Here is a 25,960-nt window from a genome sequence, read left to right on the forward strand (position 1 = left end):
CTTTTTCTCCGTTTCTTTTCCTCTCGCCTCTTTCTCTCTTCTCTTTCTTCTGTCTGCTGTTCTGACTCTTTCTTTGGAACAAATTGACTAAGATTCTTCAAAGCGAAAATAGTGATGTTTTCCTCATCATCTTCATCCTCAACGAGGAGAGCTCTTCTTCTCTTGGATGGAGCATCCATGGGCTCCTTCCTTTCCTTTTTCCCGCAAAGAGAATTGATGAGATTTGACTGAGTCTTCTCCTTAAATTTCTCCAATGCCTTGCTTAGTTCCTTCAGACGCATCTTGGTCACCATTTTCAGTCCTACCACCATATGATCGCACGATCGAGCACAAAGAATTTGCGGAGGCTGAATGTTCGATGTCTCGAATAACTTCGTCACAAGACCTGGATAAGGAAGTTGTCCTCTGTCCTTCATCACAGCTCTATACATATGGAACATAACAAAGTGTGAGGAAGTGAAAACCTTTTCCCAAAGTGATGATTGCATACATTAGCTTTGCCTCGAACTTGAGACATCGTCTTGGAAGTTGATTTCGGTCTGAGGCAATTGATTACAATTTTGTGCAGCAAGATGTTAAATGCACTCATCCTTGAATAGGAAATCTTTCCCTATGTTCTCCTGTCCTTAACAAGTTCCAGAGTAGTACGAGCAACAGAAACTTTTATCCGTTGATATCTTCCTCTCTCAACTCCTAACACATCTGCCAGCATATCCATATCCACAACAAAGTCTTGATCTTTGACACTGAAGGAGAATCTATTCGCATCCAAGAAACTAAGATTTGAATAGAAATATGCAGTTAGTTGAGGATAGGCCTCTCGTGGTGTCGAGCAGAATTTCTCAAGTTGAAGATGACCGAATTTTTCCCTTAAGTTCACATTTACAGCATCCAGAAAGTCAAAATCCACACTTCTAGGGTTTATCACCCCACGCTTCAGCAATTTTGAGTATAGATCCTTCTATTCCTTCGATCTAAACAACTCTCCCATTTTTCCTCGATTTTCCGCCGCAACTCCCATTCTTGGTTGAAATTCGCTGTATAATTTATCATCATCATTTCCATCCACCGGATTAACTCCCCAATCACGAGGGTCACTTGGGATATTCGCAAGGGTTTCTTCTCGCCACCCCTTACGAGCAATTCCCAAACTTTCCATTTTTCGCAAAAAGATATATTCATTTCCATATCCTTTGTCCTTAAGAAAATCATCCACATAGTTCAATGGAGTACCAGTCCCTTTTAAAGCACGATACAACTTATAAATAAAAGAGGGCCTTTGAACTCTTACAGGGTCTGCATCTTCAATGATTTCTTCATTTTGATGATGATCAACATCTTGAGGACTAGATGGAGGAGAATGACGCCGCTGAGAATGTTGTGGGCTCTGCCGCTGATTTGGAGACACTTCTTCTTCAAGTGAGATCGAAGTGCGTAGGCCCCTCACTCATTCGCCGTGGTCCCCGCTTGCGATCCTCGAAGACTTTCTTGAAGATGACATCTTTCTTAGTCTTTGAAAGATTTCTTGCTTGACTTTCCCAAGAAAGATGACAACTTTTTCAAGATTAAACAAGAGAAGAAAACAGAATGGAAGATTGGTGCTTTTTAGGGTTTTGGAGTTAAGCGAAGAGAAACCGACCGTATATAAGACAAAAAAGGAGGGGATACCAACCGTTGTAATGGTAAGTGAAAAGATGCCTTTTAAAAAAAATAACTGCCTTTTTCGAAAAATGGTCATATCAAAATAACTTTTTTTTCTAAAAAAAACGATGCAATAATTTCGTCAATTAAAGATAGCGTTTGAGATAACAATAATTGTACATTTTCAAGATGAGATTAGAGAGAGAGAGAATAACTTACAGTCAAAGTCTTGCAGTCAAAGTCTTGCAGTCAAAGTCTTATTTGCCTATGTCTGAGAGTCTCTAGACTTTAACTTCTTCAAACCTCAAAATGTTGAGTCTGGAATGGATAATTTCAAATTGATTTTTCTCCAAAGGCTTTGTAAATATATCCGCCAGTTGGTTCTTTGAGTCAACAAACCGAATCGAGATTTCTCCATTTTGAACATGATCTCTAATGAAGTGATGTCGTATCTCTATATGCTTTGCTCTTGAGTGAAGAACTGGATTTTTGGTGAGATTGATTGCGCCGGTGTTGTCACATTTAATCTCTGTGCATGAATCTTCAATTCCAAAGTCTCTTAGCTGTTGTTTTATCCACAGAATTTGTGAACAACAACTTCCAAGAGCTACATATTCTGCTTCTACTGTAGAGAGAGCTACTGTACTTTGCTTCCTTGAAAACCAAGACACTGTCCTGCCTCCAAGTAGTTGACAAGTACCTAAGGTGCTCTTTCTATCAACTCTGCATCCGGCTAAGTCTACGCATCCGAGTACCCAAGAAGAGTAAAGTCTCCCTTTTAGGATACCGTAGACCGAAGCTTGAAGTTGATGCAATATATTTGATAATACGCTTTGCAGCATTTAAATGTGATTCTTTAGGGTCTGCTTGAAATCTGGCACAAATGCAAACACTAAACAAAATATCAGGTCTAGAAGCAGTAAGATAAAGAAGTGAACCGATGATACTCCTGTATAACTTTTGGTCGACTTTCTTTCCTTCTTCATCTTTATCTATCTTCACGGAGCTTGACATTGGTATATCAGCCTTTTTGCAATTGTCCAGTCCAAACTTCTTCACAATATCATTAGCATATTTTTCTTGATGAATAAAAGTTCCTTCCTTCAGTTGTTTCACTTGAAGTCCAAGGAAGAAGGTTAACTCACCCATCATGCTCATTTCAAATTCATCCTGCATAGTCTTAGAAAATTTCTTGCATAGACTTTCATTAGAGGATCCAAAAATAATATCATCGACATATATTTGAACAAGTAGAAAACTCTTGCTTTCTCTTTTAATGAAAAGAGTAGTGTCTACTTTACCTTTAACAAATCCATTTTCAATTAAAAACTTACTCGCCCTCGTACCAAGCTCGAGGTGCTTGTTTTAAGCCATATAAAGCCTTTTTGAGTCTGAATACTGAGTCTGGTTTCCTTGGGTCTTCAAACCCAGGAGGTTGTTCCACATAGACTTCCTCTTGGATGAATCCATTTAGGAAGGCACTTTTGACATCCATTTGGAATAACCTGAAATTCTTATAACAAGCAAAAGCAAGTAATAATCGAATTGCTTCTAACCTTGCTACTGGTGCGTAAGTCTCGTCATAGTCTATCCCTTCTTCTTGTGTGTATCCCTTGGCCACGAGTCTTGCCTTGTTTCTTATAACTTTTCCTTTCTCGTTCATCTTGTTCCTGAAAACCCATTTAGCTCCAATAATAGATTTACCTTTTGGTTTAGGAGTCAATTCCCGTACATCATTAATACTGAATTGCTCGAGCTCTTCTTGCATAGCTTCAATCCAGCTTTCATCGATAAAGCTTCTTCTATGCTTTTGGGTTCTATTTCGAAAACAAGAGCCACAAAGACTAGACTCTTCGCGCCTTTTGGATCTTGTGCGAATTCCTTCATTGATGTCGCCAATAATAAGATCTTTGGGATGACTGGACTTATGTTTCCAGCTTGCTGGTTAATTTGTCGATTGATGGTCACTTCCTTCACTTGAATCTTCAATAGTCACTTGTTGCTGGTCCTTCAAAGTCTGAGCTATTTTAGACTTTGTAGAGTCTGGAGCAGGTTCAGATTCTTCAAGATGAGTCTGAATGGATTCATTTTGCATAGAGTCTTGGAATTTAACATTCATTGATTCTTCCACTGTTTGAGTCTTCTTGTTGTAGACTCTGTACGCTTTGCTTGTGGTTGAATATCCAAGGAAGATGCCTTCATCTGACTTTTCTTCAAACTTACCAACTCGATCATTTGCATTTTTCAGTATAAAACATTTGCATCCAAATACATGAAAATATGAAACAATAGGCTTCTTTTCTTTGAATAGTTCATAGGGGTTTTTTCCTTTTCCTTAGAAAAACTCTATTTATAATGTAACATGCTTAGCCTTAGAAAAACTCTATTTATAATGTAACATGCTATTCTTTCTTTCCACAACTCCATTTTGCTCGAGTACTCTATTTATAATGTAACATGCTGTAGAAACCCAAAAAACGTGAAGAGATGTTACTTTCAATTAAAAGAGTTCTAGCCATTTCTTGAAGAGATCTATTCTTTCTTTCCACAACTCCATTTTGCTCGAGTATATGGAGAGGAGAATACATGCTGGAAAACCAGATTCATCACAGAATTTTGTAAAATCATGATTTTCAAATTCACATCCATGATCTGTTCTTATACTTGAGATAACATACCCTTTTTCATTTTGAACCTTTTTAGCAAACTTTTCAAAGTAAGAGAAAGTTTCAGACTTACTTGCCAAGAAATATACCCAAGTGAATCGTGAGTAATCATTCACAATTACCAGGCAGTATTTCTTACCTCCAATGCTTTGTGTTCAAGTTGGTCCAAATAGATCCATATGCAGAAGTTGCAGTACACGGTTAGTGGAAACTTGATTTATTGGTTTAAAGGAATTTCTTACCTGTTTTCCCAATATACATGGTGTACATAGATCAGACTTTTGGTATGATAAATTGGGTAGACCACGAACAAGCTTCTTTGTTGAGATTTTGGCTATTTGCTTCATATTGACGTGCCCAAGCTTTCGTGCCATAAGTTTGCTTCGTCTTGGATTGAGATTAGACATTGTGATTCATCTGGTTTCACATCCAAGAGGTAGATATTTCCATGTCTTCGACCCATGAATGACTGAGTAGAATCTTTACTAATTCCAGAACATATTCCCTCTTGAAAGTTGATTTTGAAACCAAAGTATCACATAGCCGACTAATACTAGCAAATTGTAATTGAGCCCTTCCACTAAGGAAACATTGCTGATTTTGAGATTTCCAATCTTTACAGTTCCAAATCCCACAATTTTTCCTTTGCTGTTTCCTCCAAAAGAGACTTTTCCACTATTTACTCGAATAAGCTTTATGAAGTAATTTGAGTCTCCTGTCATGTGTCTTGAGCATCCACTATCCAGATACCATTTTACCTTTTTCTTGATAGTGACCTGCATTTAAAAAAGAAACTCAAACCTTCTTTGGTACCCATATTTTCTTGGGTCCATTGGTGTTAGTATGATATGCGGTTTTTGCCCATACCTTTTAACAGTTTCCAAATCATAGGACATTCTTTTTCAAAATGATCTCGCACTATTGCATTTTGAGCATCCGAGAGCATTGCGACCTACTGGTTTTACAAAGATTCTTTTAAAATGATTTTTGTAAGCATCTCTTGTGGGTCTTTGTTTGATTCTTTCCTTCACCTTAGGAAAATCAATTAAATGAATGGTTTCAGCAGTCATTCCCAAACCAGATTTATTAAAATAAGGTCTTTGAACAGAGAGAATTTTTTCAAGTTTCTCAGATCCTATAGAAAATCTTTTGGAAATATTTGAGATATCTCTTTTCAAGAATGCATTTTCTTTTAACAAATTATCTTCACTTTCTTTAAGAGAAGAAACATTCTTGTCTAAACTTTTCACTTTTTCTTTCAAAATATTTTCCTGTTGTTTTAGAGCAGAATTTTCTTTCTTGAGTTCGGAAATTCTTTTAAGAGAAGTCTTAAGACTAAAACACAATTCATCAATATACTTTGAAACCTTAATAGGGATTTTGAAGTTACTTACCTCAAATTCGCTTTCGAGTCCGAATCTGTCTCGAATTTGAATCAATCAAATTGTGCCATCGACATATATTTGCATAATCATCATCACTTTCTTCACACTCGTATCACTCCGTGTTTCAGCTTTAAGAGCTTTTCGATACTTTTCAGTTTTTCCTTTCTTCTTCCTCGAAGAGGACAATTGGGTCCGATGTGCCCTTTTTCTTACATTCAAAGCAGACTACATCTTTGTTTGATTCATCATCTTCAACCGACTTAGTCTTGTTGCTTTTGAAAACTTTGTTTCTTTGGATTGAATCTTCTTCCTTTTCGTTCAGCTTTCTGAATCTTCTTATCATGAGAGCAAGTTCCTCATCATCCATATCGTCTTTAGAATCAGTAACATCATAATCATCATTAGATTTTAATGCAATGGATTTCTTACCTTTAGGGTCTTCGTCTTCATTGATTCGTTCCACTTCATAAGACAAAAGAGTCCCAACCAACTCATCAACAGATAGTGGCATGATTCTTTGGGTCTCTCTCGATTGAGGTCTTTATGTGATTCCAATCCTTGGAGAGTCCACGCAAAAGAGCTTGTTTACTTTCATGGGATCGAAATTGGTTGACCTTGATTTTCAAGACCATTCACATTTCTCGTAAACGACTAAACATATCAATTATAGATTCTCCTGGTTTCATTTTGAAGGCTTCATATTGGCCGAGGAGAATGTTGATTCTAGTCTCTTTCACTCAATCGGTTCCTTCATAGGTAATATGTAATCTATCCCGGACTTCTTTGGCTGTAACACACGAAGATATTCTGTTATATTCAGTAGGGGATAAAGCACAATATAAAGAATAAATTGCTTTTGCATCAAGAGCTTGTCTCTTGATTATCTCTTCCTGAGTCATTTCGCTAGACTCAACAACATCTTTTCCTCTTTCTGAGATAGATGCAGCTTTAGGAATGATTCATTTTTCTACAACGTCCCATTCCAGAGGATCCTTTGATCTTAGGAATGCTTTCATCTTGTTTTTCCATATGTTGTAATCATTTCCATCAAAGTAAGGTGGTCTGGTATTGCTTTGCCCTTCTACCAGCCCCCGGAGCCAACATACTAGCCATGGATCTTTAACTCTGAAGTAAAACACTTCAACAAAAGTGAGTACATAGGCTCTGATACCAATTGAGATAGCTAGTATAAGCACCTAGAGGGGGTGAATAGGTGCACAAACAAATTCTCGAGATACGGAAGCGATTCTAGGCAATCGATAGAAAGGAAAATACGATCAAAGTAAAGTAAAGGTTAGGGAAGAGAGAAATGAACACAAGATTTATAGTGGTTCGGCTTATTCCAAGCCTACGTCCACTCTTCCGCACTGACAACCCACTGGCTGGATTTCACTATGAATAAAAGAGAAGTTACAGCACAACTTTTCCTTGATTCTACAGTGTAGATGTTCTGCCACACTTCCTTAAGGTTTCTCACGAATATGGACTCTCTTTTGTTTACACGATTTTGCTCAACAAATGAATTGACTAAGAACAATGAGCTTCAGACTTTGGAATTCTTCTATCATGCACCCACTCGAACAACTGGAACGTCTTCCTTATATACTCCTTCATGCCATCATACCCGTTGGCACTTACCAAAAGAATTCCTCCAATCTACCCGTTGGACAGAATCAATTAGGAAAATCATTCGAGCTATTAAAGGAACATGTCGATAGCCCATCAATCCTGTTCGTCCATACAATCAGGATCTGGGTTTCCATAAGAAGAACCTTCCAAGTTTACTTTGCCAATCATCGGATCTTTAATCTTCGAATCAATTATGATCAAACAAAGGATTCCGTTATGTCATATCCAGCCAAGAGATCTTCTCCAATCGATAAGGCCACATACTTAATTAAACATCTAGTTCTGGATAGCCTTTCTTCAACGGATTAGAAACTGTCAATGAGGATAGACTTTGAGTCTTGAGTCTAGCTATCCGGAGGTCTTCAGACTTTAAATAGCAGAGTCTGTAAGCCTTCAGACTAGACTGATGGAAACGTTTTGTCAACTTCAAAACACTTCACGAGGATTTCTCTAACAGTAAAGAAATCCCCATCCCTCCTTGCCACAAGGTGTTTAAGATCAAGAAAAAAAAATTAATGTGCGGAAAGATAATGCAAAAGGCTGACCATAAGTTGATGGGTGTTGGATTCTTTTAGTCAAGGAAGTGTACAAGTCGAAGAGGGAGTACTTGAAACCTTGCAATTGAGACTCTAGCTTGGTGAGAGTTGCGGGAAAAGCCGTGTTGTGAAGCTTTGTTAACTCGATACCTTGTCTCGAACAAGAACCATTTCTAGTGGCCAGTCGAATGGTCAGGAGGCACCCAAGAGGTAGCAATGTAGAAAATCCAAATTTTCTTGCTCCAACTTTATATATACCCTGAAAAAATAATAATTGGAAATCAATCCATTTATTGCAATCCCTTTATAAAGATTGATTGCGACAACTCACAAAGGTGTGTGATATGTTATGAAATACATGAATGGATAGAATACATGAATGAATATTCATTATATTCATCTTATCCAACGTACTTATTATGGTACATTTGTATCAAATGTTCTAAGTACATCTCTCTATACAATGAACGTTCATCTCCCTTATCCAGTACATGTATCATTCGATACATTGATATTAATGATAAGTACATTCTTGTTCTCCTATAAATAGGAGTTTAGTTTTGATGTACAATACAATAACAACACAATCACATAGAAACACGATAGTGAAATACTAGAAATAAAGCTCTCTCATATTGCTTTCTCTACTATTTCTGGTGTTCATTTACTTTCTCTTCTCAATTTCTTCTCTATTATATATTCGCAATGCAATATTTTACAACACGTTATCAGCACGAAGATCTACCGATTGAATAAGTAATTTTTGCAAAGTGGGTATTCCTTTTATTGATCAACTTATACTTCATCTTCTTCTATCAATTCTTCATTTTTATTTTTCTTGGCCCGAAGCCAAAATTTCAAATCTAAAAGTATCCTTTTGCTCCTAAAGTAGCAGTGGATATTTGGAAATCCTTTTAATTAATTTAAGGATTTATTTTTGCAAGGATTATGGCAAATATTGAAAAGCCCAAATTCCACATTCTGGAAGTGAGTGGAAAAAATTATCTATCCTAGTGCCTTAACATGGAAATGCACCTCCAAGGGCAAGGTCTCGCTAATACAATTATAGAGGATGGAACCTCAAATGAAAAGGATAAAGCAAATGCGCTTATTTTTATTCGTCGTCATTTGCATGAGAGCCTGTAGACTCAATATTTATCCGTTCGAGACCCTCATATCTTGTGGAGGAGGTTGAAAGATAGGTATGATCATACAAAAACTGTTATCCTCCCTCAAGCACAATATGATTGGCAAAATCTCAGACTGCAAGATTTTAAATCAGTGTCTGACTATAATTCTGCTTTATTTGATATTGTTTATCGGCTTGAGTTATGCGGTATCAAACTCACTGATGCAGAATTGCTTGAGAAAACTTTTTCCACCTTTCATGCTTCGAATATTGTATTGCAACAACAATACCGACAACATCAATTTGCCACATATTCAAAATTAATTTCTGTGCTTCTTACTACTGAGCAAACTAATGAATTACTGCTCAAAAATCATGATCTTAGACTTGCTGGCTCAAAAGCATTGCCTGAAGCACATGCTAACTTTGAGAAAAATACTGGCCATTTTAAGGGCTATAAGCGCAAGCAAGAACATAATCCTAGAAGGGATGGCAAGAAATTTAACCGCCCTAGAAAATCAAACTTTGGCCTGAATCATGGCAAAGAAAAGAAGCCAAAGAAGGTGATTAATGAAAGTATTTGTCATCGCCGTGGCATGATTGGGCACTGGTCACGTATCTGTCGTACGCCAAAACATTTTGTTGACCTATACCAAACATCTTTAAAGAAAACGGGCAAGCGTTGTGAATCTCATGTCATTGAAATCAATCCTACTGCCATAACCACTGTTAAGGTCAACAATATCTCTGTTGGTGGGACTCCTCTTGCTCCTGAAGTAGCAAATGTATCATTGGATGTCTTTGATTTCTTTGAGGACCTCTGATTACTTTGATGAATCAGATTGGTTGATGATAATTTGAATTTCGAATTTTATGTTGTTTTGCTTTAAATGTATTACTTTTTATTGTTCTTTATGAAATGCTTATGAACCTTATATAATATTTATTTTTGAAATTTTATTCGACTATATAACTAATATGTAACTTTTATGATACTTGACACTTGAAGTTGTCAATATAAATGCAAATGGAAAATACCGAGAAAAAGGAAGATGCTTGTTTGCTTGATAGTGCAACAACACATACTATATTTTGTAGTAGACACTTTTTCTCGAGTATGACATTGCGTAAGGCACAAATCCATACAATATCAGGTCCTGTTCCGATTATTGATGGTTTTGGGAATGCTACAATTATTTTGCCAAATGGCACAATCCTGCATATTGAGAATGCGTTTCTAAGCATTTGATCAAAAAGGAATCTGCTCAGTTTCAAAGATGTACACTGTATGGGTACCATATTAAGACTATTTATGAGCAAGATAAGGAATATATTAGCATTTCATCTTATAAGATGGGCCTGAAGACCATCCATGAGAAGCTAGAAGCTTCTTCTATGGGTTTGTATTGTGTCATGATTAAAGCTATTGAAACCTACGCCACCACATCTTGGAGATTGGTAAGTCCCGATCAGTTTGGACTGTGGCATGATCGCCTTGGTCATCCTGGCGCTTCAATGATGCGTAGGATAATTCAAAATACAAAAGGGCACCCTTTAAAGAATATAAAGGTATTGCTGTCCAAAGATTATAATTGTGAGGCTTGCTCACAAGGAAAGCTCATTATCAAACCTTCTATAACAAAGGTTAATTTTAAATCTCCTTTATTCTTGCAAAGAATTCAGGGTGATATTTGTAGACCAATACAACCACCAAGTGGACCATTTCGATATTTTATGGTATTAGTGGACGCATCCTGTAAATGGTCCCATATTTGTCTATTATCTACGCACAATGTCGCATTTGCACGTTTACTTGCACACTTGAAGTGTGGTATACTAATAGGATCAAAAGATATCATTCCTTGAAAACGAAGGGGAAAGAATCAGGAATCCGCTCCAGAAGAGCATGGCGTTGTGCTTGCTCCCAAAGAGCTTATTGCCCCTGAAGAGGCTCAAACCCATGAAAAGAACACTAGCCCCGAGAATACCGAAAATTCCATTACATATTGTAATGAAATTTGGGATCGAAATGAAATCATCATTAATGATACTTTTGCATTCTCAGTTGCCCATAAAATTATAGATGATGATTGTGAGCCGCAATCTATTATTGAATGTCGTTAAAGGTAAGATTGGCCTAAGTGGAAGGAAGCAATTAAATATGAATTAGCTTCCCTAACTAAACGAGAGGTTTTTGGACCTGTAACTCGTATCCCCAATAATGTAAAGCCCATTGGATATAAATGGTATTTATCCGAAAACGAAATGAGAAAAACGAGGTTGTCAGGTATAAAGCCCGACTCGTTGCCCAAGGATTGTCCTAGAGACCTGGGATTGATTATAATGAGACATATTCACCTGTGATGGGTATGATTACATTTCGTTTTCTCATTAGCCTAGCAATCTTTGAAAGATTGGAAATGCGTTTTATGGACGTTGTGACGGTATATTTATATGGCTCATTAGACTCTGATATTTATATGAAAATTCCCGAGGGATTCAAAATGCCCGAAGCATGCACTCCCCGCAATTTATTCTCAATAAAATTGCAAAGATCCTTGTACGGGTTAAAGCAATCCGGTCGCATGTGGTATCAACGCCTAAGTAAGTACCTAATTAAGGAAAGGTAAAAGAATGATCCTATCTGGCCATGCGTGTTTATTAAGAAATCAGAAACCGGATTTGCTATTATAGCAGTTTATGTCGACGATATAAATTTAATTGGAACTCTAAAAGAGTTAGTTGAAACTGCTGAATATTTGAAAGGGAGTTTGAAGTAAAGATTTGGATAAAACCAAACTTTGTCTTGGTCTAGAGCTTGAGCATAAAGCAAATGGAATAATCGTCCATCAATCAGCATATGTTGAAAGATTGCTTAAACGTTTCAACATGGACAAAGCTCACCCATTGAGCACTCCTATGGTTGTAAGGTCTCTAGATCCCCAAAAGGACCCATTTCGTCCTAGAGAATCTGATGAAGAGATACTTGGTCCTGAAGTACCATATCTCAATGCAATTGGGGCTTTGATGTACTTGGCACAGTGTTTGAGACTAGATATCGCTTTTGCGTAAATTTATTGGCACGTTTTAGTTCTGAGCCAACTCGGAGACATTGGAATGGAGTTAAACATATTTTCCGTTATCTCCGAGGAACCATAAATTTGGGATTATATTATTCCAAGGATTCCACTAACTCTGGTTTAGTTGGATATGCTGATGCTGGATATAGATCCGATCCATATAAGGCTCGCTCTCAAACCGGGTATTTATTTTGTTATAACGGCACCACTATTTGTTGGTGTTCTACGAAGCAAACGCTAATAGCTACATCTTCTAACCACTCTGAGATTATTGCTTTATATGAAGCTGGAAGAGAGTGTGTTTGGTTAAGATCCGTTATAACACATATTCATAATTCTTGTTGCTTAGTACCGATTACAAATTCTCCCACTATAATTTATGAAGATAATGCTGCTTGTGTTGCACAAGTCAAGGGAGGATATATCAAAAGTGATAAGACCAAGCATATCTCGCCGAAATTTTTCTATACTTATGAACTTCAAGAAAGTTGACAAATTGATGTTAAACATATTTGATCCATAAATAATCTTGTAGATCTTTTTACCAAATCATTGCTAACATCAAGTTTTGAGAAATTAGTATATGGCATTGGTATGCGGCGAGTTCATAAGATGCAAGATTGATTAGCCTTAGAAGTGGCTATATGGCTTAATTGAGGGGGAGATATTATGAACTATGCATTGTAGTATTGATATGCAGCGAGTTTACAAGATGCAATAATGATTAGCCCTAGGAGTGGCTATATATGCATTGCACTCTTTTTTCTTTATATCCAGTTTTTTCCCATAGGGTTTTTCCGGCTTAAAGTTTTTAACGAGACAATTAATGCATCCATAAAAGAGAGAGATCATAACTTTTGTGCTATGCACTCTTTTTCCCTTTTGTCCGGTTTTTATCCCACTGGGTTTTTCTGGCTTAAGGTTTTTAATGCGACAGTATCATTCGATGCACATTCGTAATGAATATGATGAATATTCAAGGGGGAGTGTTATGAAATACATGAATGGATAGAATACATGAATGAATATTCATTATATTCATCTTATCCAATGTACTTATTATGGTACATTTGTATCAAATGTTCTAAGTACATCTCCCTATACAATGAACGTTCGTCTCCCTTATCCAGTACATGTATCATTCGATACATTGATATTAATGATAAGTACATTCTTGTTCTCCTATAAATAGGAGTTTAGTTTTGATGTACAATACAATAACAACACAATCACACAGAAACACGACAGTGAGATACTAGAAATAAAGCTCTCCCATCTTGCTTTCTCTACTATTTCTGGTGTTCATTTACTTTATCTTCTCAATATCTTCTCTATTATATATTTGCAACGCAATATTTTACAACATGATAAAGTTTAATTTATTATCAGACCAAAGAAAAAAGTCAAATTTATAAGAGGCTTGAAGTAGAATTAGAATAAACGGGCAAAAAACTAATACTAAATTGCAAGTGTCCTTTATAAACCTGTTAACGAAGTTCTTATTCATTATAACGGAACTTACCACGGTAAATGAAAATTATATATTATGTGTCTTGATTACAGAACTTACCATGGCAAATGAAAATTATATATTATGTGTCTTGAGTGTGAAAACTTGTTTGCTTATATGACTAATAAGAAATTTTTTTGACTTTGTATGAAAAAATCTTCAATATCTAAAAGATCATAATTGTCGATTTTTATAAGGAATTATTGGACAGTATTAAACAAAAATCAGGTATTGACAAAACTATAATGCGCTGGTCAACAAAAACCTTCAAAAAATTGCAACCCGGTTGACTTGTTTATAAGAGGGAAATTATGGATACGGGTTTACCTCAAGCACAGTGCTAATGTTGCCAACCCCCATCCCCACGTAATCTTCCATGGAAACGGACTGAAACAGAGCTGGATTGTTGAGAACGGCGACGTAGTCGTTGAGTCCGATGCTGATGAAGTAAACGCCGTCCAAAACTATTCTCTCCGCCTTCTTATCCCCCAGGTTATCCCTCAGGTTTTTCACCAGACTCTCAAACTGCTTCAGCTGAGTCTTGAAATCCACCACCTGAAAAGCCATCATCGAGGAAGACGATCCGAATGGGGTTATATGGAGCAACGACCCAGGAAAGACAAGGAAGAGACTCCACGTACGAATCCGGCAAAAGTTTCGGGTAAAGCACCAGCTCCAATGGACGCGAAATTCGCCCCTCCCACAAATTCGTCAATTCTTCAGCTGGAGATAAGGTGGGATCAGTGGCAGCTTCGCATATTCAGCTGAATCACCCAGAAAGATTTGATTAAACGATGGATCGTCGATGGGCGAAGGAAAAGCAAGAATATGGAGAAGTTATACCAATGAAATCGGCCATAATACGACCGTCAGTGATTCTGCCAGCGGGATAGTGAAAGAAAGTCTCGTCACATGGAGAGAAATTTGCTCTGAAAAATGCGGTGGTGTTTATGTAGTTGTTGGTCCCCGCATCATTCAGGGCGTCGCCGAAGATGAATAGAGCGACATCGTTCTGGGTTTGATTGATGTCACAGAGAGTCGACAGAAGGAGGCCAGTGAAGATGGTGAAGAAGAGGATGTGGACATTTGGAGTTGACATTGGTGATCTCGGGTCGGACGATGCGGCTTCTCTTCAGATCTTGTAGGTACGTCTGAGTGATTTAGAGAATGATTCCATAACAGTTTTTAATTTACTATGAGATTGACAGTCTATTCTAAACTGCAAGAAACCAAATAACAAAAGATTATAAATTGTCATGGGACCTATTCCTTCGATAATTTGTGGCTAACAACAAACTATTATTTTCACAATAACCTAAAAATTATTATGCTAACAAAGTCTAGTGATTTGAATAAAGCAATTTGTACGGCCGTCTTCTCGGGGAAGAAGGCCCGTGATACTTCTTTCCCTTTTGGCCAAACACATGGCGTCATACAGATTTTTTGGGGGGCTTTGAAGATGATTTGCGTTCTGAACTTCACTTCACATTAATGAACTAACGATACGTTTGGCCAATTCCCAGTTCCATGCTTCATCTTTTGCTTTTTCATTTTGGGGTAATGAGACCATTTAGCACGCTTTTACGTCAGGGATTATGCTCAGATTGGGTAATGAGACCATTAATGGGTTCATTGATCCATATGTAGTTAAATTAAGCGAAGAGCCAAGAGGGTTGGCCGCGCGAGACGGTTTCTCTAGATTTTGATAGTTTGGCAAGTAATACGAGGTCAGTGCGCTTGATAAAACCGATAAAAAGAAAGTCAAATAAGTAATGACAAAAGGAGAGTATGTGAATATATTGGTTTGTAGACCCAAAAAGGCTGTAGAGATCAATGATTAAAAGACTTATTTAGCTCCCATAAACATCAGTTATGATAATATCTGCAAAAGTATCTAGAAACAAAATCAAAACAGCTACAAGATATAAGAAATCAGATAAAGGTATTTATTTATTTTTTAATCGGAAATATCTCTTTTCATTTCATTGAAGGAAGCATCGATGAGAGGAGGAAATGGGCCTCAAAACGAAGGAAATCCCTTAAGGTTTGAGAAGGGGAGGCGGGCATGGATCGCCACGCCAGTAAACTTTAACTATCCAATCCACGACTTGATTGGACTCCCGTAAGCAATGGGCCACTTGAATATCTTGGAATTAGGCCATTCGGCAATCCATGAAGAAGGCCTTTAAATCCCATGGAGATAGGGAAAATTGTCTAAAAAATGTTAAATCTATTGCACTTTTACTAATTTAATTATAAACATTTTAATTTTGTCAATTGAATTATAATCAATTTTTAAGTTTTGCTAATTGAGTCCATCTGAATACTTTTGATTGAAAATTGTTGACATGGACAAATTTTATTAATATATTTTCAATTTTTTTTTTTTTTTATAATTCAAAGGATTGGCAACCTCTGTCGGCCCCTTGTTGAGGCCCACGAAGTCCTCATTGATCAGAGGCACGGGTCATGACCCTCGCCAAATTTGGCAAGGGCGTCGCGAGTCCTCGCGGGCCCTCGCTTAGTGGTTGGTGGATGGTGGAGGTCATCGGCCCTCATCCAATGGCCACTGTCTTGCCAGGCCTTTAAATCAAAAAAGAAAAGAAAAATAAAAATATTTTAAAAATAATTATAAATTCGAAAAAATATGAAAGTATTGTTAAAATTATCCCCAATAGCTTTAGCTGTGCCATGTAGAATAGCTTACACTAATTAGACTGTTACGTCACCAATCCAATCAAAATTAGCTAATCAATTGGCAAATTGTAAAAATGTTTTAACTGAATTGACAAAAATATAATAGATTTAGAACTTTTTGAATAATTTTTCTTGTGAAGGTTGGGCCTCACCTTTGAGATAGTTATTCGATTCTAAAATCAGCTTGTGACCTGAGAATGGTAAAAGTGCTTCAACGCTTCTAAAGAAGCCCAAGTCTCCACCCAAAGTATCAAGAAACCCCGCAGATATAACGAAAACCATAGACCACTTTTCCAGGGAAATCTCTGCATATACCGGGACTGCACCTTTGGATGAGCCTCTGCTTCCACCGATCTCTCAATATTGATCTTCAATGTCCCTCTCGGTAGTAAGTTCCAAGCAACTAGTTAATTCTGCTTCTTCTTCGCTTTCTATTCGTTGTCCAAGTTCCATCTCAAATAATTTTTTGTTCATGACTATGGCTTCCTCAAAGGATTATCTCGAATCTACTCGCGCCGACGTAACACGAAGTTATTTTTTGCTTCTCTAGATATGCCAAAGCACTCTGGCGATGATTTCTAGCTTCGGTAAGTCTGGCTTTGCCTTTTCACGGTTAATTACACTCTTCAATTCTACTAGCATCTTAAAATGTGTCTTGGAGATTTCATTCTGATGCAGCCCACACTGCCCGAGTCTAGCAACATGATAAGAAGATGCTCCATGGATTCAGTGTATTTTTGGAACAGAGGAAAGAGTGGAGCGGAAAAGTAAAAGAAGAACGAAGAAAGGGAAAAAAAAAAACAAAAGATTCGAATTTTTTTTTTAAAAATTATGCAGATTGTCAACATTAGTGATTTCCAGTTGAAATTGGTCAAAATGATTAAATTGACAAATTGTTAAAAGGTTAATGATTAAATTGATAAATCATCAAAATATATAGGACTAATTTGATACAAATGTTTAGAACTAAATTGGTAAATTGTCAAAAGATTTAGGACTAAAGCTCCATTTGATTTGCAAAATATGAATGATTGGAAAAATATTTTCCTAAAAATGATTATTTGTATTGCTTGAAATTAATAGTTAATGAATAATGTTTTTATTACCAACACCAATTTCTGTTTAAACATTTTCATAGACGATGAAAATATTTTTTATTTTCTCATTTTAATAAACGATACAAGGGATTTTTTTAGTAATTTTCCCTACAAATGAGCTAGGTTGGCCGAGACAAAGGGACATGATCCCAAGAGGGAGAGCTAGACTCCAAAACCCCGCCCTTAACTTGGACTTGAACTTACCAAAAAAAATCGCCAATTAGAATGTGTTCAAGGCTTTTCTGGTGGGATAATGAAAGAATGCCTCTCTATAGGGATAAAAGTTTGCTTTGAAGCAAGAGGTGGTGTTTATGTAACTATCGTTCCCTGCACCAGCAAGGAATCGAAAACGAACATAGCAACACCATGTTGGGATTGATCAATGTCACAGTGAATTGAGAAGGAGAAGGTCGTGTAAATAGCAAACAAGATCATTTGGATATTCGGAGTTGACATGATTTTTAGAGTGTTAGAGTAACTAAATATTAAACTACGCATTCATCTAACAACTTGAACTTTTAGAATAGTTGACAATAGTGCAATAAAATCTCATATGGCATCAGAGCAGGAGATTTGAGTTCATATCTTTTTAGGCCCATATTTACCTCTCCTATTATATATTTCCACACCTTTAGGCTTAGGTCAAAGTCTAGTCCACATGTCATGGGGAGTGTTAAAGTGTTAGAGTAATTAAATATTAAACTACATATTCATCTAACATTTTAAACATTTACAATAGTTGGCAATGTTCCCATAAAATCTCACAATGATGATCTTGATCTAGGTCAAATTCAGAAATTCGAGTTGGTTATTTATAAGGAACTTTTTGTGACAAATTTTAAAGCCCCTAATTGGCAGCATCAAAGGATGTTTTTGAGATTTTGCATTGACATGCATACTATCTTACATAGGTTTGTAGTTGCTGTAGAGCATACTTGGAGGGTTATTTTTATTCTATATTTTACATGTTCCTGATAGAATAAGTGAAGATATAATTCAGTGTTTACAATTAAACTTGTCCAAATGGGTCATAAATAAATTTCTTAACTCATATATGACGAATTGAGTTGTTAGACAAATTAAGTGTATCTAGTAAATGAGTAATAAAATGGATTTAAACATAGAGAAATAATTGAGTGACAATCTTTGACTTCATGTGAGATGACTTCACGTGAGAATAACAATCTGTTTTAGACTATAAACAAATTATTACCAAATAATTATAAATTATTATGGGATCTTTTTAAGAATTTGTGACTCACAACATATTGTTCCTCTCACAGTAGCCCAAAAGTTTTTATACTAGCAACGCCCTTAAACATAATATGGTTATCAAATGGGTCATAAATGAGGTTACAATTTACTTAAATCCAACCTATCTCTATCACTCTCTTGTTATTCTCTTTCACCTAACTCAATCCCGGCCAAGAAATCGTGCTTTGCACTCAATTGTCCCAATTAAAATAATACACTTGGCACATTTTCTTCATATTAAAAACACACGATAAAATAATCGTATGTGGGTACACGGTCATATCAAACCAAAAAAATTGATATCATTCCTTTTTAAAATCCCACTATTTGATATAATATTTAAAAGCAATTTCAATGTCAAAACCCGACACCCGGTATTGTAATTTCACAATTTTGAAATAAATACTTAAAATTTACAATCATCACTCAATTGCACAATTTAACAGTCAATTACATAAACTAAGTATACCACTGCAATCAACACGAAATTTCGGCTATTGGTTATCCCGGTATAATTTCCAAAAAATATTAAATAATTAAATAATTAGCAAAATTAATTAAATAAATACAAATTAATTAGATAAATGCGTACTTAGGCCTAAAACACTAATTTAACCACCTAAACGAGCCTAGAAAAATATTGCACCTATCTAATTAAATACTACAATCTAATTAACCCTTAACTAATCTAATCTAACCACCTAATTAGCCTAATTAAGTAACTAAATCACTAATTATAACTAACTAACCACCTAAGCCATATTTAAGCTAATATAATTATCCCATAAACATCATTAACCTCCTAAGTAAGGTTTAGTGAGTAAACTCACTAGATTAGCGGGCGGTGAGTTTATGGTGATGACAACGTGACGACAAGTGACACTCAGGTCTATGGTGACGCCAAGGGAGGTTTGGATGGACTCAGAAAAGGCCCATGAAGTCTCAGCTTTTGCTTGCTGATTGGAACAGGCTGCTGAACGGGCTAGGACGGCGAAAAAGGGCACAGAGGGCGGCTAGGTGGTGACAACGGGTCCAGGCGACTTAGGGGTGGCGAACGGCGGCTAGATGATGGTTGATGGTTGTTAGACAAAGGGCTCGGTGGCTTGGAACTTCGGGACAGTGACTAGGACGCAAGCAGGGGCAGATGCGATGGTGGGACATTGGCGGGTTCGAGTAGTAGCAACGGCGCATGACGGGCGATAAAGGGCGGTCAACGGGCTGCTGCTATCTCTTGGTTAGCTTTCTCTGGTTTTCTTGAGCTCAAACAACAACAACAATGGGGAAAACAAAGCCAAGGAAGAATAAGAAGAGCTCAGCTGAAGAGGGACCACCAAATGCCTTGAAAGACTCCTTAAATATCCCATTTCACTCATTACAAGGCCCCCACCACATTCAACCATATCCACAGCAGCTATTTCCCTCTCAAATCTTCCTCAACAAGCCATGGAAGCGGCTGAAATGTTGCACCCGACATGGACCTACGAATTTTGGACATTTCTCCTCCAATTCCAATTCAAATCCTCTCCAATTCCATCCAATTGGTGCCCAAAAATTCTAGCCAAGGTATCCACATCCATTCCACAATTTTCCTTGCCAATGAATCCATCTTGAACGCCAAAATCCAAACCAAAAACGGCCCTCTTAATTTACCGGTCCAAAAACACCCAATCTTGAATTTTCGCCAAAAACTCGAGTTTGCGGAAAATTCTTTGGAGGATGAGTTGACGTTTCTAAAATAAATTGTGACATGATAGAACTGACGTTTCTAAAATAAATTGTGACATGATAGAACTTTCAATTTATGAAATTGGTTTTAATTTCACGGTTAATTTCAACCAGACGCGATTTTAGCGTGACCTAATCTACCGGGTAGCTTTTAGGAATTTTTAGTGCATTTGACCCGTGGTCGATTATTTTTTAGCCACATTATACATCTTCAACTTATTGGCAACTCTTGGTTGTCATGAAAATCTCGAAATTTCAAATACGAGCATAGAGTACAGAAATGACAGAAAAAATTAGTTTAGTGTCGTTCAACAAGAATTTTGCAATTAGATGGAACACTTTAATCACATACCTCTGTCGAACCGACCTATCTCAGATCTCCGATCAATTTTGACAGTGCCATATTGACCCTTGCAAATTAGCACGGTCGAGTAGTCGACTTCTGGTTGAATTCTCAAGTTTGTTGCGTTTAGATTCCTTAATAGCTTCACCTGATAGATTAGTTTTCTCGTGAGTGATTAGCTCAAAGAAAAATACTATCGGCGTGTCGATGAAAATCCTAACTCATTCAATCAAAAACAGAATTTGAAAATCAGGATGTCACACAATCACTATCTGGAAAGAATAATTTCTTGTAGCACTGCCTTATTTAATACGAGAACAAATCCGCTATTAAATTAGAGGGGACTACAATGGCCAAATCCCTTATCAAAATCTCTCATGTAGAGAATTAATCTCCTATGTCCAAAAAGAGGGCATGCATGTGTTCCCCACTTGAAGGAAATATTACAAACAAAGAAATATTTATCATCTTTCTGTGCTCGATATGATCATTGTTTCAGCGAATCTAAGGGTTTGAACTCCAATTCTTATAACAAAAATTGCTCCAAACAACAAGACAAATTGCGTTAGCCGCAAGAGTAGCTCTCTGAACGCGGTGATTTGTGCAGAGAATCTTCCTTTCTTTTCAGCTTTCCCTTCCTAATGTCTCGTTAAATTCACCTTCTTTCAGTTTTCTCCTCAAACTCTAGCGTACAAGGCTGGTGTAAATATAGACCATTGGGCGTGACCAAAGTTACATTTCAGTATGCAAAATTTGCTTAGTTGATTGGTGTCAGAGAATTTCCAATCCATAAATTAAAAGTCACCTGTTTGAAACCCCATAAACTGCGTGTAATTTGCAAGGCCGCATGCACATGTAAAAAAAACTTAACGGAACCGGTATTTAAAACTTGCATGATGTCCTCTTGATTTCTAAATATTTTGGCAATGGAATAGACCATTGATATGATATATGCTTCACTATGAACCTCGTATAATGAAACTGCAATAATATGCCTCCTTTACTCATGAGATGAAGTTCGATTCCCATCATTCACATTATTACAATAGTAATGCAATCACAAATTTAAACTGGGATAATATGCCTCATTCATTTATTCATAAGATGAAGCTTGATTCCCAATTGTTTGCCCAGGATGTTGAAAAACAAAAGATCAAATGTTCCCATGTTTGAACAATGCTTCCAAATTATAAGGCTTGGTTGTGCGCAAACGTCCACTCCACATCAACTGCGCAAATTGCTGATGAACTCTCTCAGTTGGATGGTAGGAATCGAAGAACACATACTCCTTGGGATTAGGGCACAACGAGTACTCTTTCACCCCTCTCATGCCTCCGCAGCTATTGTTCCCCCCGTAGGGACCCGAGCCGCAACACGCCGATTTCCTTCCTTGAAACCTGGAATTTAATTTCACGAGATTAACGAAAATCTAGGGAAAAGTTTAATATGTGCAAAAATAACGCAAATGACTGACCATATTTTGATGGGTATTGGATTCTTTCAATCCAGGAAGTGTACACGTCAAAGAGGGAGTACTTGAATCCCTGCAATTGAGATTCTAGCTTGGCGAGAGTCGCGGGAAAAGCTACGTGGTGAAGCTTCGTTAGCTTGATGGCCGGTCTCAAACAAGAACCATTTCCAGTTACCAATCGAAGGGCTGGGAGGCACCCAACAGGTGGAACTGCCAAAAACCCAAATTTTCTTGCTCCAACTTTATATATACCCTGGAAAAAAAAATCGAAGATCGATCCATGTGTTACAATTCTTTTATAAAGATCAATTGCAACAATTGATAAAGATGTGTGATAACATTTAATTTAATATCAGACTAAAGAAAAAGTCGAATTTATAAGAGCTTCGGAGTAGAACGTGAAAAATACATGGGCAAAAAACAAATAATGAAGTTCAACCGACCTTTAAATACCCTTTAACAAATTACTTGTTTATTATAATGAACTCATCATAGAAAATGAAAACTTTTATTAAGTGTCTTGAGTGTGAAAGCATGTTTGCTTAATATAACTCAAATAATAAGAAAATATTTTGACTATAGAACCAACATGAAAATCGCTTTAATATCTCAAAAGATCATAGATATATATTTTAATAAGGAATTATTGGTTAGCATCAAACAAAAAGTCAGGGAGCGACAGAACCATAAAGAAGAAAATGCGTTGGTCAACAAAATCCTCAAACCGACCACAAAAAAAAAAAAAAAAAAACAAAACAAAAAACAAAAAACAAAAAAAAAATCCTCCCTATAATTGCAACCCTATTGACTTGTTTATATGGATTTAATAGTGCTGTACTGCTCCGCAATTGAAGGGAAATTATGGATATGGCGTACCTCAAGGACAGTACTAATGTTGCCAACCACCATCCCCACGTAATCCTCCATAGAAATGGACTGAAACAGAGCTGGATTGTTGACAACCGGGTAAATGTAATCGTTGCTTCCGATGCTGACCATGTAAACGCCCTCCGAAACCATTCTCTTTGCCTTCTCGTCCCCCAGCTTCCTCTTCAGATCCTTCACCAGTTTCTCGAACTGCTTGAGCTGAGTCCCGAGATCCACCACCTAAAGAAGCAAAACTAAGTAAGACGACCCGGAAGTGGAACATAAAAGAACAAGGAAAGAGACTCGTCATACATATCCTTGGTGAGTTTCGGGTAAAGCGCCAGCTCCACCAGATGCGAAATTCGCCCCTCCCACAAATTCGCCGTTCTTTTGCTGGAGATATGATGGGATCGGTGGTAGCTTCGCATATTCAGCTGAATCGCCCAAAAAGATGTTGAGTGTGCAATCAATCATTTATGGGGGGAAAAAAGACTAGAGCATGGAGAAGTTATACCAATAAAATCAGCCATAAGACGGCCGTTAGTGAATCTGCCAGTCGGATAGCGGAAGAAAGTCTCGCCATAAGGAGGGAAGTTTGCCCTGTAAGACGCAGTAGTGTTTATGTAGTTGTTGGTCCCAGCGTCGTAGAGTGAGTCGCCGAAGATGAACAGAGCGACGTCATGTTGTGGTCGATCAATGTCGCAGCGAGACAAGAGGAGAACGCTGGCGAAGACGGCAACGAAAAGAATGTGGAGATCCGGAGCCGACATGGCGAACTTGGGTCGGACGATGAGGCGTCTCTTGGGATTTTGTACCGATGCTTGGGTGACTTAAACACGTAACTTGGGAAGAGGAAGGCTCCTGGTAGCTCTTCCCTCTTCTGGCCAAACATATGACGTCATAAATTGGCAGGGTAAAAACTTTCTGGGGCTGTTTGCTTGCCAAATTTGCATTCTGACTCTCGCTACACATTTATGGTAGGTGAGGCACGTTTGAACAACGCCTTGTTCCGTACTTCATTTTTTTTTTTTTTTCGATTTTGCGGTCCACGGGCAATTTCAGCACATCTCCGCAGAAGTTTCGGTCGAAGCAACTCATTACCAATTTATAAATTATAATCTTTTCAATTTTTCGCGACCCCATATTACCTAGAGCTCTTCACAGAAATTCCGGAATAATCGAGTAATCGACTTTTATGCAATTATATATGGTGACTTAAATAAATTAAATTAATTAATCGCTATCAGTATGTCATGTTTAATTTACTAATTAAGGACTTTTCTACTTCTTGAGCACGTCAGGGTGCTTTCACTGAACTCCACTTCCACCGCTTCCACGTTTTTGCGCTGGCTGTTCCTTCGTGAAAAAACGAAGGAGGGGTCTTATTCTCTAAGCACTCGCAGTTTTTTACTCATCCACGTAAAAAATCTGATCCAAGTGGTAGTAACTAATGACAAAAAAGTGCTCAACAAAAAAGCTAATAATAAATGGTAGGAAATATACCACAAATAATCCAAAAAAAAAAAAGCTCGAAACACCACAAAGTTTTTTTTTTTTTTTGAGTAGCTAAAACCCCTAAACTTGTATCAATATGATATACATTCTGTCCACCACAAAAAAAAAAAAAAAAATTCATAGTTTTGCCTAACGTGACACCAATAGTCCAAGCTTCTTCTTCTTCTTCTTTTTTCCACATCTCCAAGCTTAGTACAAGTCTTGACAAATGCATCATTTGTTTATCACAAAAAAAAATGGTACACACTTTCGTCACTGTGATACCAATAGCCCAAAATGTTTTTTGGGTCACCAAATCCTAAACTTATATGAGTGACAAGAGTAAAATGTTCCATCACCTATTCCGTCCAAGGGGACCGTTTAATATATGATGCAATGGCTTGCATAAGCAAAAGTAGGAAAATGGATCTCACTTCAAGCAAATAGCGTGGAAGTACTTTTGTCACGTCAGTCTAAGTTTGGAGGTTTTAGTGTTAGAAAATAAAAAATTCGATTATCAATATCATAATGGGCATGATTTAGAGTCTTTTGGTGTCGTGGCGACATAATTTATAGTTTTTAGCATCATTAACCCTAAAAAGTATCATGCGTAATGTCTCACTGATTTCTTCATATGTAATTCGGTTAAGATTAACCGTAGAAAATTAATAATGAATGGGTGAAGTCTGCCTCAGAAGAAGAAGAATTCAAAATAATCATAGAAAATCAATGCCGTTTGGCATGTGAAAAACGATGAGTGGAGATGTGTTGCTGATTATTGGATGCCCGATGGCTATATAGGAAATAATTAGCATCTTAATAATTAGCTAATACTTATTTCGATATGTCTTCTATTACTTGTCCAGGTTTCGTCCTTTTTAAGTTAGCGAGTGCGTCGTGATTTTCTAGATATGCTTTTGCACGCTACTTTGTTTACACAATTGCGATAGTTTGGAATGTTGTCAATTTTGCATATCGAGACATTAGTGTCTTCTAATTGGGAGTTTCAACAAATGAAAGTTAAAAGGAAAATGACAATAATACGTTTACAGACATTATGAATTTATAAACATTATGAAAAACGAGCAAATAGATGTCCCCATAAATAGTCAATTCATACATAAAATTGATTTGTCATTTTCTTTTCAATTTTTCACCACCCCATATTGCCAAGGGGTACTCACAGAATTCTTTCTCTAGCACAAAGACATCACAGAATTCTTTCTCTAGCACAAAGACATCGAGTAATCGAGTTTTATGTAATTAAATACAACGATTGAAATAAATTAATTAATATCATGCTTAACTTACTAGTTAAGGACTTTTCAATTATTGAGCACGATATGACAAAAAACAATAGGGATAAGTGTATTAGAAGTCTGAAAACTTGTCACGAAAATGCAATTGAGTTTTATAACTCTCAAAAAGGGCAATCA

At 37.0% G+C, this 25,960-nt stretch overlaps 1 protein-coding gene and 1 pseudogene across 1 annotated transcript; both read right to left on the minus strand.

Annotated features, from left to right (window-relative positions):
• Positions 1–13,885: 13,885 nt before the first annotated feature.
• On the minus strand, positions 13,886–14,675 carry LOC104428925 (annotated as a pseudogene).
• Positions 14,676–22,018: 7,343 nt separating this feature from the next.
• On the minus strand, positions 22,019–23,944 carry LOC104428922 (GDSL esterase/lipase 5). Its single transcript, XM_010041843.3, has 5 exons — positions 23,545–23,944; positions 23,343–23,464; positions 23,040–23,270; positions 22,167–22,416; positions 22,019–22,089 (listed from the first exon to the last, which is right to left on the minus strand). Exons 1-5 carry the CDS (start codon positions 23,798–23,800, stop codon positions 22,019–22,021), a joined length of 930 nt encoding a protein of 309 aa, XP_010040145.2. The 5' UTR covers positions 23,801–23,944.
• Between the last annotated feature and the right edge of the window lie 2,016 nt (positions 23,945–25,960).

Source organism: Eucalyptus grandis, chromosome 9, assembly GCF_016545825.1.
Source record: "Eucalyptus grandis isolate ANBG69807.140 chromosome 9, ASM1654582v1, whole genome shotgun sequence".
Taxonomy (NCBI): domain Eukaryota; kingdom Viridiplantae; phylum Streptophyta; class Magnoliopsida; order Myrtales; family Myrtaceae; genus Eucalyptus; species Eucalyptus grandis.